At 38.6% G+C, this 15,267-nt stretch overlaps 1 protein-coding gene across 1 annotated transcript; it reads left to right on the forward strand.

The window, feature by feature from the left end:
- Window positions 1-1,589: 1,589 nt before the first annotated feature.
- On the forward strand, window positions 1,590-13,732 carry tgm2l (transglutaminase 2, like). The gene is made up of 14 exons (XM_007553186.2): window positions 1,590-1,732; window positions 2,949-3,119; window positions 4,211-4,441; window positions 5,178-5,296; window positions 6,830-6,958; window positions 7,279-7,456; window positions 7,670-7,799; window positions 9,148-9,251; window positions 9,792-10,034; window positions 10,215-10,360; window positions 11,027-11,156; window positions 11,238-11,398; window positions 11,516-11,652; window positions 11,754-13,732. The coding sequence occupies exons 1-14, from the start codon at window positions 1,717-1,719 to the stop codon at window positions 11,935-11,937; spliced, it is 2,079 nt and encodes a 692-aa protein (XP_007553248.1). The 5' UTR covers window positions 1,590-1,716; the 3' UTR covers window positions 11,938-13,732.
- Window positions 13,733-15,267: the final 1,535 nt, after the last annotated feature.

Here is a 15,267-nt window from a genome sequence, read left to right on the forward strand (position 1 = left end):
ATAACCTCCGTGCCTCTGAAATTCTTCTTCTTCACCCACAAAATGATATTTGGAGGCGTTGGTGGGATACAGCTTCCGGCGGCCATGACCATCGTAAACTAAAGCGCTGCTCACTCAACACAAGCAGCAGTGACTCCACTGTCAGATCTGCTCTTTACAGTTTCAGAGCTTCTTAAATTATCTTCCCATGGAAGGTTATCAGTATTTATTATATCCTGAGTGAACAAAGATCAGAACAAATTTCTCATTTTTCATCAGAATTACTTAAATTATTTGTACTGACAAAAAGCCACTATAAAAAGAAAAAGAGATTTATTTATTAATGCCCTTAGAATCAGAAGTTTCCATCCAGAATGAATCGTTAAGAGAAAGCCCAGATGATGATGATGTCATAGCTTTGGAAACTTCTGATAGGTCAGCTGACACATTTGAGATAATAAGTGTTAGCAAACACAAAAATCTAAGGACACGTTGTGTAAACAAATAAATTATGTTTTCAACATAATATTTCCCAGTGAGTTGAAAATTTTAGGACGAACTGTTCCCACATATATTATCGCATAATTTCCTGTGATTCTCTTGAATGTTTGGCTAATTAATCCACCCTGGGCTCACCCATCTTTGTTTAAAGTCCAGATAAGAAGAAACTGTCCAGGCTGTAAGCTGTTTGTTGACCTCATGTACAGGAAATGGCTAAAATACAAGAGTTCATAATGAATAGCAGGACAGAGCCAGAGTTCATGAAAACTAATGTTACTGAATGTAGCGCAAATGCTTATAATATTTATAATATTACAGAAACAGAGGAGATGCTGTACGCGCTTTAACCCTTCAGCCGCCTCTAAATTAACAATACCTATTTTTAGGTCCCAAAATGGTACATTTTATAAAACTATAATAAAACTTCACCTTCACTGCATTAAATCTGTTCAACAGGCAAAGTTTTTCAAATTTTTAAAACTTTCATAGTTTTTATGCATGTTTTGCCACAAAAATCCTAACTCTTTGAAAGAAACTAACCCAAAATATGTTTTATTTTCACCAAAGACCAAAACAACAACAAAAAACTTCAATGTCAGCTCAAAATTTAATAGCATTATGCATTATTTTTGGAGCAATTAGAGTCAACATCAAAAATTGACTCTTTTCCTCAGGAACCAAACCTATACACTTACTAAAGTGAAATAAATGTTTTTTCTTTTTCCACTTTTACTTTATTAAATCCTTACAAATGGACAAAATATGAAAAATGAAATAAATACTTGCCAAGTTTCATAAAAATAACTTTTCATCTGACAGATGTATTTGTTGCTCCTTGGCAAGAACTCCCTTGTTGTTGTTTTTTATCCTTTATTTGCTTATTTAATGAAGGTTAAATAAGTAAAATAAAATAATCAGAAGATTATGTTCCATTTTGGGTCACCAAGGTGCCTCAAAGGTTAAACATACAGAACTTTTTCTATTGCAACGCAACAAAGAGCCGTGTGTGTCTTTGGGAAGTGAAAGTGAGAAACCGCTGCACACACCCACAAAGGAGCTCGACTTCTTGAGAAATGATGTCAGAGGTCAAAGAGGGAGCTGAGGGTGAGAGTTGAGGAGTGTGTGTGTGCGCGTTTGTGTGTGTCAGACAGGAGGGAGGGTCGACCTTCTGCTGCATAAATACTGAGCCCTGCTGGACCCAGGAGGAGGAAGAAGGAACAGAGGAGAGTACCTGCGATGGCTGACCCCAGCAGTAAGTGACCACTTCACTGTTATTAATGCTTCTTTTACTGTGCATTAGGAAAACTCAGGGGGAGATTGTGTTGCGTATGGGAAAAAAATGGTCTAATTTATGAGTCGATATATCGGGGTGAGATGACCAAACCCATTCCTGCAATAAACCCAAAAACAGCCTTTTATTCAGAGAGCAAATATCTGACTGAGTAAGGTGACCTGAAGGTCACCATGTGTCCCTCAGAGCTACCCTTAGTCCAACATGGCTGTAACTTTCTACAGTTTTTTGTTTTTTTTTTAGATTTTATTTATATCAATTGGAAAGAATTTGGGTGCAATAGGTACACTCAGAAAATAACATTTAACAACCCAAAAAAATCCCAACATTACTTCTGCAGATTTCAGTAGAATATTACAAACAGCAAGAACAAGCTCTGTGTTTCTTATAATGTAAAACATTCATAATAAAGCATCACTGGTTCAAAATGCATCTGTGCCAGGCCTATTTATAATGCAGGTTTAAAAACAGCAACTGACCAAAGTGTTTGAGAACTCAAGTACTGATTGGATAAGAGCACAGCGAGTCTCTGGTCTGCTTTCTAGGCTTTTGGGTAGAAAACAGCTTTGGGTGGGAGAAAAGAACAGAAAATATAATCAGAATATTTTCTGATTGGTTGAAAAGCTACATTCATTTCAATCCCACAAAATCAAACAACTGATCCATCAGAGTTTACTCATCCCGACTCCAGACCAAACCTATAGCCATCCGACTTTCATCAGGTGTTGACAGGTGATTCTTCACTGCAAAAACATTAAATCTCATTTTTGTCTAGTTTGTAGTGCAAATATCTTATATGCTTGAAATAGGACAAAACTGGTATACAAGGAACTTTTCAGCAAGAATTACGAGCTTGTTTTCAGTCAATAATTCCTTAACATTGATGAAAAACTATTTGTTCTACTGGGAGATTATTCACTTATAATTTATAATAAATTAAAGGTGAAATAATCTGCCAGTGGAAAAAGTACATTATCATCAATATTAAGGAATTATTTACTTTAAAGAAGCTCTTATTTTTTGCTGAAAAGTAACTTTTCAGTTAATTTTGTCTTATGTCAAGTGTACTAATATATTTACACTACTTAAGGGTACTTGGTAAAAAGTTATGTTTTTGCAGTTTTTATTTTGTCAAAGAAAAAAATGCATCCAACTCATCTCTGTTGGTTCTGGTCAGCTTTCATTGTCAACGTGGACCTGAGAAGCCATGAGAACAACTTGGCTCACCGCACCAGGGAGATCGATCGGGAGCGCTTGATTGTCCGCAGAGGGCAGCCCTTCTCCATAACCGTGCAGTGCTCCGACTCTCTGCCCCCCAAACACCACCTGGAGCTCGTCCTGCACCTGGGTGAGCTGACCAATCAGAGAGATCTTCAGTCACTACACTGCAAAAACACAAAATCTTACCAAGTATCTGTGTCTAGTTTCTAGTGAAAAGAAAACTAAAGTACAAGCAACTTTTCAGCAAAATATAGGAGCTCGTAAATAGAAAATTCTTTAAGACTGATCAAGAATTTTGATCAGTAATTTTGAATTCAGATTACTGGTAGATAGTTTTTCTAATTTTTTTACATCTTGCTGTAAGTGAAGATGTTGCCAGTGTAACTAGATTTTTTTTTTATCAATATTCAAGTATTATCCTAAAATCATCTCCTCTATGTTGCTGAAAAGTTATTTCTACGTTAGTTTTCTCTTATTTCAACTGTACGAAGACATTTGCTTTAGAAACTGCTTGGCAAGATTTTGTGTTTTTACAGTGTGTTTTAGATGTAGATGAAAAGTTTGTCAGTTTGGGTTTTTCATGCTGTAAGACAGTGGAGCCGAATCTTTACAGGAAAACTGGAGATTTTAAATCACAGAAAGACAAAAACGGAAGTTGTTTCTGTTTCATATGGAAGCTTCTGGATGTTTTCAGGCTGAGAAACAGTGAGGATATTCACCCTTACATTCCAGTGTCAGTAGAACGATAAACATGGGAGGTTTCCCAGATGCCTTTTCTGTTTCTTGTCTTGCCTGAGCTGCATTTTATTTCCTGCGGAGCAAGATTGGAAACCCAGCGCCGTTTTTTTCTGCAAATTTATTCAGACCACCTCAAAGCCTGCCAACAAAGATAGAGCCATTTTTATCTGCGCTCACAGGCTCGGTTTGATCATCATGGCAGACCGGCTGACAGAGGGCTGATCAGTTGTTTGGTAGGAGTGAGAAAATGGTCATCTTGACCCAACAAACATCAATGTGTCCAAATTTCTTTTTCTGCACACAATGTTTGTGGGATTCATTGGCTGTGAAACGAAAAAAAATACCCACAAATTTTTCACAGATTTACAGCCGAGGCCTCATATTTTCTTTAAAGGCGAGAAACTGTTGCATCTTGTTTTGATATTAAAAAAAAAAAAGAATCATCAACATGCACCGACTAAAAACTTTGTGTTTATTCAGGTAAAAGAGACGAGGTGGTGGTTAAGGTTCAGAAGCAGCAGGGGGCCAGAGACAGCTGGTGGTTTAACCAGCAGGAGGCTCAGGGGGAAATATTGCTGACTCTGCAGAGCCCTGCAGACGCCATCATTGGACAGTACCGTCTAGTCGTGCTGCTGATGTCACCGCATGGACGCATCGTGGAGAAAGTGGATGAAATGAGCTTCCATGTATTGTTTAATCCATGGTGTAAAGGTAGAAGATGCTTCCTACAGAATTTATTTAAAATAAACTTTATTTTTGTTCGTCACTTATGTTCATAATTAATAATTCTGTCATGTTATGTAGTTTGTTGGTGGGCACAAATGCAGCTGGTGAAGATGCAGAGTAGATTTTGTGGTATTTAATGAACAAATGAACAGAAATCACGTAGAACACAGGGAGCCAGAGCAGATCAAACACAGGAATCCAAAAATGACAACAGGAAACAGATGGAAAAATAGCAGGAGGGAACAGCAGAGAGAGAGAGGAGCAGACGTGTTTCAGAACTAGAGACTGACTGAATGGACACAAAAAGCTTACCAAGTATTTTTGAGTAGTTTCTTGTGCAAATATCTTCGTACAGTTGAAGCAAGACAAAACTAACTTACAAGTAACTTTTCAGCAAGCGATATGAACTTGTTTTAAGCCAATAATTCCTTAATATTGATGAAAACTTACTAGTTACAACTAAAACATTTTAAGGACTCATTGACTTAAGACAAGCTCATATTTTGCTGATAATGTATTTTTAATTTAGTATGCTTGAAGAAATACAAAACTAAGATATTCGCACTAGAAACTACACAAAAAATAATACTGTGTAAGATTTTGTGTTTTTGCACTGTACTTTTCCTGATTTGCTGTTTCTGCAAACATTAGATGTTTAAACTCTTTGTGGTGCATTAAGAACAGAAAAAATTGTGGCTAACTCTGCATGTCTGTGTATCAGATGATGTTGTGTACCTGCCTGATGAGAGACTGCTTCAGGAATACATCATGAACGAAGACGGAGTCATATTCATGGATACCTGGGATTACATCAAAAGCATTCCCTGGAGTTACGGACAGGTACCACGCCCACACACAGCCACAGATATTGTGTGGATGGGTTGAAGAAGTGCTTGTGTCCGTCTGTCAGGACAGAGTTTGGCATGTGAGACTTTTCACAGCAGCGTGTCAGAGGCGACTCTGGGGTTTCGGCTGGATCACAAAACGTGTTTGTTGGACAGAAGAGACTTCTGGACAAGACGTGTTAGAATGTGACCAGACAAAACAGGATGACAAACAGACATGTCCTTTGTTTGCATAATCCAAAAAATAATAAAGCCAAGAAGTTCTAAAAAGATATGTGTGTTTGGTAGGCATTTATTAAAACACCAGCAAGTGGTTTCTAGATGATAAGTCGACAACAAAACGCTTGTCTTTTCCAGCAGCCATTGTACAGCATAGAGAGGTAAACGGACTAGGCTGGCCTTCGCTGGGGTTGCTAGGTGAGTGGCAGTACCTGCTGATCTGTGACATTACAATCTGGAGGTTTTTGAAACGGCTCATTTTCCAGACAGCAAAAAACGCTAACTTACTGCCAGAAATCACCTGGGTGTTTTTTTTTAAGTGCTTGAACTGTTTTATAATCAGTAGAAACCCAAATGGAAGTAATGAAATGTGAAAAATGTGAATTTTGAATAATGGGTCTCCTTTAAGAAAAAAAACATAAAATGTATTTGGCCTCATTGAACCAGAACAACAACTTTAACTGACCTTTTGCAACTAGGTCACTTTATCATTCGAGACGCACGGCGGAAGTGAAAGACAGTAGTAAATTGTTCCCAAGTTGTTTTTGTCAGTTTCTTCATGGCTCCTGCTTGTTGGAGTCAAGCTAATTTGTCTGTGAACGTAACACACCTGGTTGGGGCTCATAGACGGCGGTATATTTACTAAAGTTTGAACCAGCTAGCTTAGAAACCGATCCATATGTCCTCCCTCCTGATGTGTTGATCAAATTACCGACTTTGCCTGGATTCACACCAAATGATGTCATAAACAGCGTTTCTCCTTACAGCGGAGCCTCAAAAACGTAGAAAAGACGAGATGCTAATCAGTTTTTTACATACATGCTAGGCTACATGATGGTAGAGCATTTTCTCCATTGTCACTAATGGTTAGAGGCGGACCTTCTCCATAATGTAATATTTGATATCTTTCTAATAATACGTCTAAAGTATATGAACGCTAATCTTCTTACCTTGTAAAAAGTGTTCGCTGCAGATCCGTGATTACATCCAGGGCTGCCAGTCATTATTATTGGCGGCTGCTATCCATCGCTGCGGCGTCTCTCCTCAATAAACCTTTGGTTAGATTTGTATCAGTTTTTAAAGTTAAATCAACTAAACAAAAGCGACATTAGGCTACCGGAGATTTTTCAGAGGCTTTACAGGAGCGCCGAGGTTGTTTTGACGTCTGTCATGGCGGAGCGGGCAGAGTTCATAAATAGGATGACGTCACGTGCAAAGGGTCAATAGGTCATGGTGGTGCATTATTTTATGAGCAACAAGCTAATTGTTTTCATCTCATTTTCCTTCCCTATTGACGTTTCTTGACAAGTTTGAGGACTTTGTGATGGACATTTGTTTTGAAGTCCTGGATAATTCCAAGGAGGCTCTGCGCAACTCAAAGATTGACATTGAGAGCAGATCTGATCCCATCTACGTCAGCAGGATGGTCACCGCAATGGTGAGGAACTCTTCTTCTCTGAAAAACACATGATGGATTCATGAAGGTTAACATACACGTGGATCCTGCACTGCAAAAACACTCAATCTTACCAAGTATTTTTGGTCATGAACACGTGAAATAAGACAAAATTGACTTAAAAAGTAACTTTTCAGCAAAATATAGGAGGTTGTTTTAAGCCAACAATTCCTTAATATTGATGAAAAATACTAATTATAGGTGAAATAAAATGCTAGTTCAAACAGACATTTTGGAAGATTAGTTCACTTATGAGAAAAAATTATTTTGCAGACTTAAAGCAGTCTTTTCCACCGCTGCAGGTGAATGCCAATGGTGACAGGGGCGTGTTGATTGGGCGCTGGAGGGCACCGTACCTTGATGGAGTCGCACCAAATCGATGGACGGGCAGCGTGCCCATCCTCAGGCAGTGGAGCAAATCTGGCATCAGAGCAGTCAAATACGGCCAGTGCTGGGTGTTTGCAGGTGTCGCATGTACAGGTAACAGCTTTCACTGGAAATACAGCTGTTCTGCTGAACAGATCCACAGCAATCTACAACAAATACATTACCATTTAAGTTTTCTACATGTTGCTTCTGATGTAGTGTCCCAAAATCCCACAGTGAACGTGAACATGTCTACTTGATAAGTAAAAGTGACTAAATCCATAAGAAAAAACAACAGGAAGAAAGAGTGACAAGGTTTCTTTACAGTTCTTCGCTGTCTGGGAATCCCAACCCGCCTCATAACCAACTTCTGCTCAGCCCATGATGTGGACGGGAATCTCTCCTTGGACTTTGTGGTGGACTTTGAGAGCAGAGAGGAAAAGACAGACAGCAAATGGTAAGATCAAATCCAAACATTCATGCTACGCAGCAAACACTTTATAATTCCTATTATTTATTCTTGGACATTAGAAGTTTTTAGAACCAAATTAGTAGCTGCGTTTCCATCCACCATTTGTAATTTGACTTTTTGAAAATAAATTTGCTTAACAGAAATGCACAATTTAAAAAAAACAAAAAAACTTTTTCTTATCAAAACGTTTTGGTGCAAGTATGAGGCGTTTTTTTCTTTTGGGCCGTTTCAAAATTAATTTATTTTACAAAACTGTATTGGAAACTCATTTTTGCATCACACAAGTCACATGATCAACAACCAGATGTTTCCACTGGTGCAAACCATGAAGAAGACGACGACAGGAAGTAGTTGGAACATGATGGTGATGCCTGTTTTTTTAGTGATTTCTCATGTTTGTTCACGGTTGATTTTAATTGTGTTTCTTATTTAATAGCAACACTGTTTTTCTGCACTAGCAGAATACTGGCAAAGTTTTGTGCACATTTCTAAGGGAAATGCAGGTATGTGTCAAACTCAAGGCCCCTGGTACAAATCTGGACTGACTGAAGTTTTTATGTGGCCCTCTAGACTAGAAATATAATTGTTACCATGTTTTAAAATATCATTTCATCAATCAAATTAGAACTTTTATCTGTACTGTCCCAATTTAGATGAACGTGAAAAATTGTTTATTTGATTTTAAGAATTTCTCATTGAGACCTTAACAGTTGGTGAATATAGTTTTATATTCTTGATCTTGATGTGGCCCAAAACCACAAGGCCCAAAAAATAAGTTTGACAACCTTTCCTTAAAGAAAAATATCGCATGCTAATATTTTAATTTAATTTTTTTTTAAAAAAGCTCAAAATACAAAAGTATCTTAAAATCCTAGTTCACTTTTACTTTTACGGAGCCTCAAACTCAGTTGTATACATTCAAATTTGATCCTAGTTATAAAATAATTAGTTTGCACCAACTGCAGTTTTCTGGCCGATCTTTAAAAAGCCTGATGGTCGGCCCTGTCTTACAGCAGAGCTAAAGGGGAGAGTGACTGATTTTCTGACCTTTGCTGAGTTAGGTGAGGTCAGTGCTTATGTAAGCATTACAGCAATACTTCCTCCAACATCACTGCTTGGTGCAGCAATCCCTCACACTAGTCATGCATCAGTGCAAAGTCGGTTTCCAAACAATTTCTAGTCATACAGAGAGAGAAATATCTTTCACAACAGTATTATGTAAGATTGTTGTCAATCTTCCCATGAGTGGACGTCCAAGCAAATGTCAGACAGCGATGTTGAGATTATTCATCTGACAGTTTTAGATTTTTTTCTGTCTTTCTTTTGGTTTTAGGAACTTCCACTGTTGGGTCGAGTCGTGGATGAGGAGAGACGATCTCCCCAAAGGAAATGATGGCTGGCAGGTTTTGGACCCCACACCTCAAGAACTGAGCGATGGTGCGATTCTGAGTTCTTCTAATTTTCCAAATATCTTTTCTTCAACTCATGTGATACTTAAAACTTTGAAATGTTTTCCTGAAACTTGATTGAATGGGATGAGCTGCCAATTCACACATTGTTGCACACTGCAAAAACACTAAATCTTACCAAGTTTTTTTTTCTATGTCCTAGTGCAAATAAATATCTTAGTACACTTGAAATAAGACAAAACTAACTAGCAAGTGATGAGCTTGTTTTTAAATCAATAATTAAATATTGATGAAAAAGTACTAGTTTCGTTGGCAGATTATTTCACTTATATAAGACATTTTCCCCATGTTGTAAGTGAACTAATCTGTCTTTTTCAACTGGCATATTATTTCACTTATAATTAGTATTTTTCATCAACATTGAGACCATAAATACCTGGTAAGGATTTGTGTTTTTGCAGTGCAACAAAATTAATTATGAATTAATTTAATTAATTTAATTATGAATTAAATTAATTCATAATTAATTTGATTCATAATTAAATTAATTATGAATGTCTTTTTTTAGGGGAGTTTTGCTGCGGTCCGTGTCCGGTGGCAGCTATCAAGGAGGGAAATCTGGGAGTGAAGTACGACGCTCCGTTTGTTTTCGCCGAGGTGAACGCTGACATCGTCTACTGGAGGGTCCTACCAGGCGGCCAGAGGCAACAGATCAGCGTAGACCAGAGAAACGTGGGAAGGAACATCAGCACCAAAAGCGTTTATGGCGACGTCAGAGAAGACGTCACTCTGCTCTACAAATACCCTGAGGGTCAGAGGCTGAGCAGAAAAAAAATTAGAATCTAAAACTGACACAGTTTATCTCAGAACCTCATATTTAGTTTCACAACGAGGCGTCAGACTGTTGAGGCTTCTTCTTCCCACTGTGGCATATAATTGTTTTCACCGTAGGACTCCGAGTTTTACTGATCGTTGTTTTTTTGTTTTGCAGGCTCTGTGGAAGAGAGAGAGGTTTATAAGAAGGCAAAGCGCAGGGCCACCCTGCAGCCCACTGAGAGCGTAGAGCCGGCACAGCTCAGCCTGTCCATCAGACATCCTAACCCCATGTTTGGAACAGACTTTGATGTGATTGTTGAGGTACACAGTGACAGGATTCTGTTTGTTTTCTTCTTCTGCAATGTTTTGGTTTGGCTCTCTAAGTCACATGTGTCAAATACAAGACATTTAAGATAACAGTGCTTCAGTATTATTTTATTGATCAAATCAAATCAGTTTTTATCTGAGTACTGCCAAATTGCATAGCCTGTCCCTCCAGTTTTTCATGGAAATTCATGTAAAATCAACGTTTCACCGCATTTTTTGCGAAAATCGTCAAAAATATTGGGTTGAAGTGATTCCAGCTTCCACCTGTGAGTGGCAGTATTTTTTTATTTCTACACTTCTGCCTCAGACTTACTTAATGTTAAGTTATTGTCTGTAATAGATTTTGTGACTAACAAAATGTCACATTTAACATCACACATAAGTGCAAGTATTGCAACATTTCTAGCAAATATTTATAAATTAGTAATAGAAAATCTTTGATTTTTGTTGTTAAAAAAAAACAAGCAAAATTCTGGGGGGACTGATTGAGAAGAATTTATCAAATGCAGAAGCAGTTCTGGTTTTTGTTTTTTTTAATCGGTTTTATCAATATATTCTAGTGCAGCCGGCCCTTTAAGGACTTTCGTGATTTTAATGTTGCACAAAATGTAAACAAGTTTGATCCCCCTGCTCTAAGTGATGAATGATGTCTGTTCATAGGTGAAGAATGAAGGAGGAGATGATGCTAACGTTCAGCTGACGGTGCACGCTATGGCTGTCACTTACAACTCTCTCCACCAGGGGGAGTGCCAGAAGCAGATGAACAACGTGACTGTGTCGGCTCAGAACGGTCAGCAGAGCCCTGATGTATAAATCAGTGATCCAGCTGCAGAGCCTGATTGATTTCTTCTCTTATGCTCTGTGTGTTTAGCTCATAAAGAAGTGCTGCGTTTCCGCTACGACGACTACGCCAAGTGTGTCTCTGACCATCACCTGATCAGGGTGAAAGCGCTGGCTGAAGCTCAGGGGAACAGTTTGCCCGTCATGGCTGTGGCGGACATCCCACTGAGCTTACCTGAGCTCCACATTCAGGTGAGCAAACGACCTAAGGAACAACACAAAGGCCCCGTCCCAAACACAAGCATATATGATCCAAACATTTTTGGTATAAACAAAATAAAAGTAAAGACTTTCTGCGTTTTCTCCAAGGTTCTTGGGAAGGCTTTTGTTTGGGAACAGCTGACGGCTTTTATCTCCTTCACCAATCCTCTGCCAGTCCCTCTGACTGGTGGTGTGTTCACCCTGGAGGGGGCTGGCCTGCTGTCTGACACTCACATCTACGTTGAGTAAGGAATAAATACAGATTAAAACAGAAGCAGAATTAACCGTCACCTTATTTCCTTGCTCATCCTTACATTCCTGTTCTCCTTTTTGTTTATTTTCTCAGCGGTGTCATTTCTCCAGGCCAGAAGGTGTCGGTGAAAATCGCCTTCACACCGATGAGAACCGGGGTCAGGAAGCTGCTGGTGGACTTCGACTCTGACAGGCTGAAGGACGTCAAGGGAGTCGCCTCTGTGGTTGTTAGAAAGAAATACAGGAACACCCTTCCTGTGTTGAGTGGAAGGTTTTAGGAAAAACGTCTAATAATGGGAGGCCTATAAAGACTTTACCATCCAACATTTAATGCTTACACTTGGTTTGTATTTTGACTGTTTTTTCAGTTGAACCCAGGATGGAAAAGTCATCTGGAATGGGCCATGAAATCCATATTCTGATTTTGAAAATCCAATAAGGCTGATATGCATTTATTCACATAGGGTGTGGCAGTAAAGACTGTTGTATGCACTTTACATGGTTTTTATCCCCTTATATCAGACATGAGCCTAGAACTCTATGATATGTACCTGTGAATTTCTTCCTTTAGTGTTTGGATGCAATAAATGTAGAAAAGTGTTTTGTTACGAGTTTGTGTTACTAAAATGAGTTAACCACCTTTAGAAAATCCAGCTGGTTTTATGTTTTTCTCTCACCATGAGTTCCTGAGTTCGGTCCATCTCGACTTCTTTTTCAGGCTCCTTATCTGGGTCAGGCAGTCTCTGTCACTCTGCTCCAGTGCTTTTCTTGGCTGCTCAGAAACGTGTCACTTTTTCCAGCCCACAGGCTTCACAGGACTAGAGGACAGGTTGGACTGATGTTCAGCTTGCTTAAATAAATCCTGCTGCCTCATTAAGAGAAATTAAACTCAATTTGAAGTTGGTACAGCAGAATAAATATCTGAAAATAAGGAGCAATTATCTCTGCATCTGCTTTAATAGCTGCAGTTGTCGTTCAGTTATGCAACCACTGGGGGGCAGCACTCCACTTCCATTGGTTTCTTAACATTTTAGCTGCTAAATAACATAATTTTGCTCACAAATGTTCACAAATATATAAATTATGTCCAAGTGAGCATCATTAACAGAGGACAATCAAATCATGAGGAGTAGGGGGTTATATATCCCTGCTCTTTTGCATTTCCATAAAAAAAAATCAGATTTAAACTAGAGAATCAATTATATTTGACATGCTAAACATGTATGTTACAAAAACACGCTAACAAATGACAAAGAATGCTTTTAGTATTAAAATAATCTGTTAAAGAATCAGTCAAAACCACAAGACATTTGTTTAGGCTAAAGTGTCTGCATTCAGTCACAGCAATGTTACTCATTGACCTTTTGGTAACATAAAACTTTAAACTGTAACAAAAAGCATCAATTCAGCCTGAGGAGGATGTAGTTCACTTTGTGTTGGAAGGTCATGAATCAACGCAAATATTTTGTTATTTAGGATGGAAGAACTGGAGATTTCTCTGTAGTACTGAGTGAGTTTCTTCAGTCTGTTACAGTGAAAAATCCCAAAATGTGGCTTTTTCTAGTTACTCTGGATCTTTGTGTTCTGAAAAATGTTCAGTTGTGGTTCCATTATTATTCTGTTTCTTCTGTTCATCCAAAGCCAATAAAAAAATCCATCACCTATTCCACATCCATCAGTCAGTTCTTCCAACCCTCAGGTTGCATCAGTCATGACTAGATTCTGTTGCTACTCTGCTCTAATGTTGGGTAGATCAGGTTGATTGCCACTTTTGCTGATCTTAACCGAAGCATTAAAGCAAGAATCAACAAAGAGTAAATGACTATCAGACACTCTAAAAACACCTAGCCGTTTTTTGGAAATAAGTTAAAGTTTTTTGATGTCTAGAAAATGAGCCCTTTCAAAAAACCTTAAGTGACGTTTGAGGAGTCATGTACTGCACCGTTACCAAGCAACCCAAGCAGAGCTCCAGCATGTTTGGTCAGCTGGTTTTACTGCTGTATGAACTGTACAATGGCTGCTGGAAAGACAAGTGTTGTTATTTAGTTACCATCAATAAACCACTTGTATTCTTGTTGGTTGTGCATAATGCTCTATTCCTACTTTTCAAAGATGTATGGTTGTATAGTTGGGCATTTGTTTGCAGTCATTTTCATGTGCGAGTGTAAATGTTGGGTTTGATTGGCCAAATGTGCAATGCCAACAGAATTTTACAGCACACTATGTGGGTAATAACAAGCAATATGGCAGCCAACATGAGTCTAACGTACCCTGTTGGGCGAATGGAACTGGTTTTGTTTTCTAAACATTTACAGAAATGAACGTTGAAAGACTGAAGAGATGGATCAATAATCACCTACATTCAGAAAACAAGGCATCTACCATGGATTGCTCTTCAGCACTAACTCTGTAATCACATAACTTTTCTTTCTGTGCTGCACAACAGCAAAGGGCAGAAAGAGCAAAACATAGGTATTAAAATTAATTTGTGAAATTAGATTGGAAGAGAAGTAATTTGTGTAATTGGATTGTGGGATGTGTATTCTGGCCTCATTAGACCTTGGCAGAAGAATCGTGCATCTGGAGTTGAGCTGCATTGGCCGATTGGGATCGAAAGCAGGTTGGCATTGAAGGTAAAAAACAACCTGAACACTTCAGTGTTTGTAATTTATTAAAGTGGATAAAAGCTTGAAGTCGTTTTATTTGGAGATAATTTGAATTTGAAGTGTTTGTTTTGTCTCAGGTCAGCTCTCCGTTATGATGCAGGCAGCCACAGGTTTCTGGGTGTAACCAAGAGATGGAGCGAAAGATCACATGTTGCTGAGAAGAGAGTTGCTATGACAACAAATAAAATGACGAACATGCACAAAGAATAATATCAGTGGGGGATTCGGGTTTGGAGGCAAACTAAACAAAGCAGAGCATCTGTCACCAGCAGCCATGTTCTCTGATCTTGGCAGGTTCTGCAGTAAAAGTCCAGGCACAAGCAGCAGACTGCCCACCAAGCTCAAAGAAGGCTTTCTTCATGCTCACGCTGCTGAGATCCTGTCAGAATTATCTCTTCTGTTCAAATAAAACCTGCAGAAGGGAGTCGTGTGAATTTCAGGATAGATGTGATCAAAAGGTGAGTCTCACCAGCAGCAGGGAATCTGCAAAGTCTCACCTTCTTCACTTAGCAACAGGTGTGGAAATTTCTAACTGTGAGCAAAGTGGGCGCTGCTCCTTGTGATCGATTTCCCTCTCTGAAGGTGCGTGTGTGTGTGTGTGTGTGTGTGTGTGTGCGTGTGTGCGTGCGTGTGTGTGTGGTGGTAGGTACGACGCCATGCTGGGGCCATTATAGAAAAAATACGGAAGAGTAAACTTATTAAAAAAAAAAGAAGAACATGAACATTCCAACTTTTAAAAGTTGAAGATTTTTGACTTTTGAAACTTTGAAATTTCCATGTTTTTTTCTAACATATTTCTGAGATTAATCTAAAAATTTCTGAATTGTTTTTCGTAAATTTTGGATTTTTGGAGATCAGAAATTTTCTTGTATTTTTCTAGAAAATGAAAAGATTATTCTCAAAATTTCAGAGTTTTTTTGGTGGAAATTTACTTTTTTTCCC

This window comes from Poecilia formosa, unplaced genomic scaffold, assembly GCF_000485575.1.
Source record: "Poecilia formosa unplaced genomic scaffold, Poecilia_formosa-5.1.2 Scaffold55, whole genome shotgun sequence".
In the NCBI taxonomy this organism is placed as follows: Eukaryota; Metazoa; Chordata; class Actinopteri; order Cyprinodontiformes; family Poeciliidae; genus Poecilia; species Poecilia formosa.

Bases quoted from the DNA above. Each gene is read 5' to 3' on its own strand.
- tgm2l (XM_007553186.2), top strand. The intron at 7,800-9,147 runs GTAAGATCAAAT...TTTTGGTTTTAG, and splicing joins GAAAAGACAGACAGCAAATG to GAACTTCCACTGTTGGGTCG. The intron at 11,653-11,753 runs GTAAGGAATAAA...TTATTTTCTCAG, and splicing joins GACACTCACATCTACGTTGA to CGGTGTCATTTCTCCAGGCC.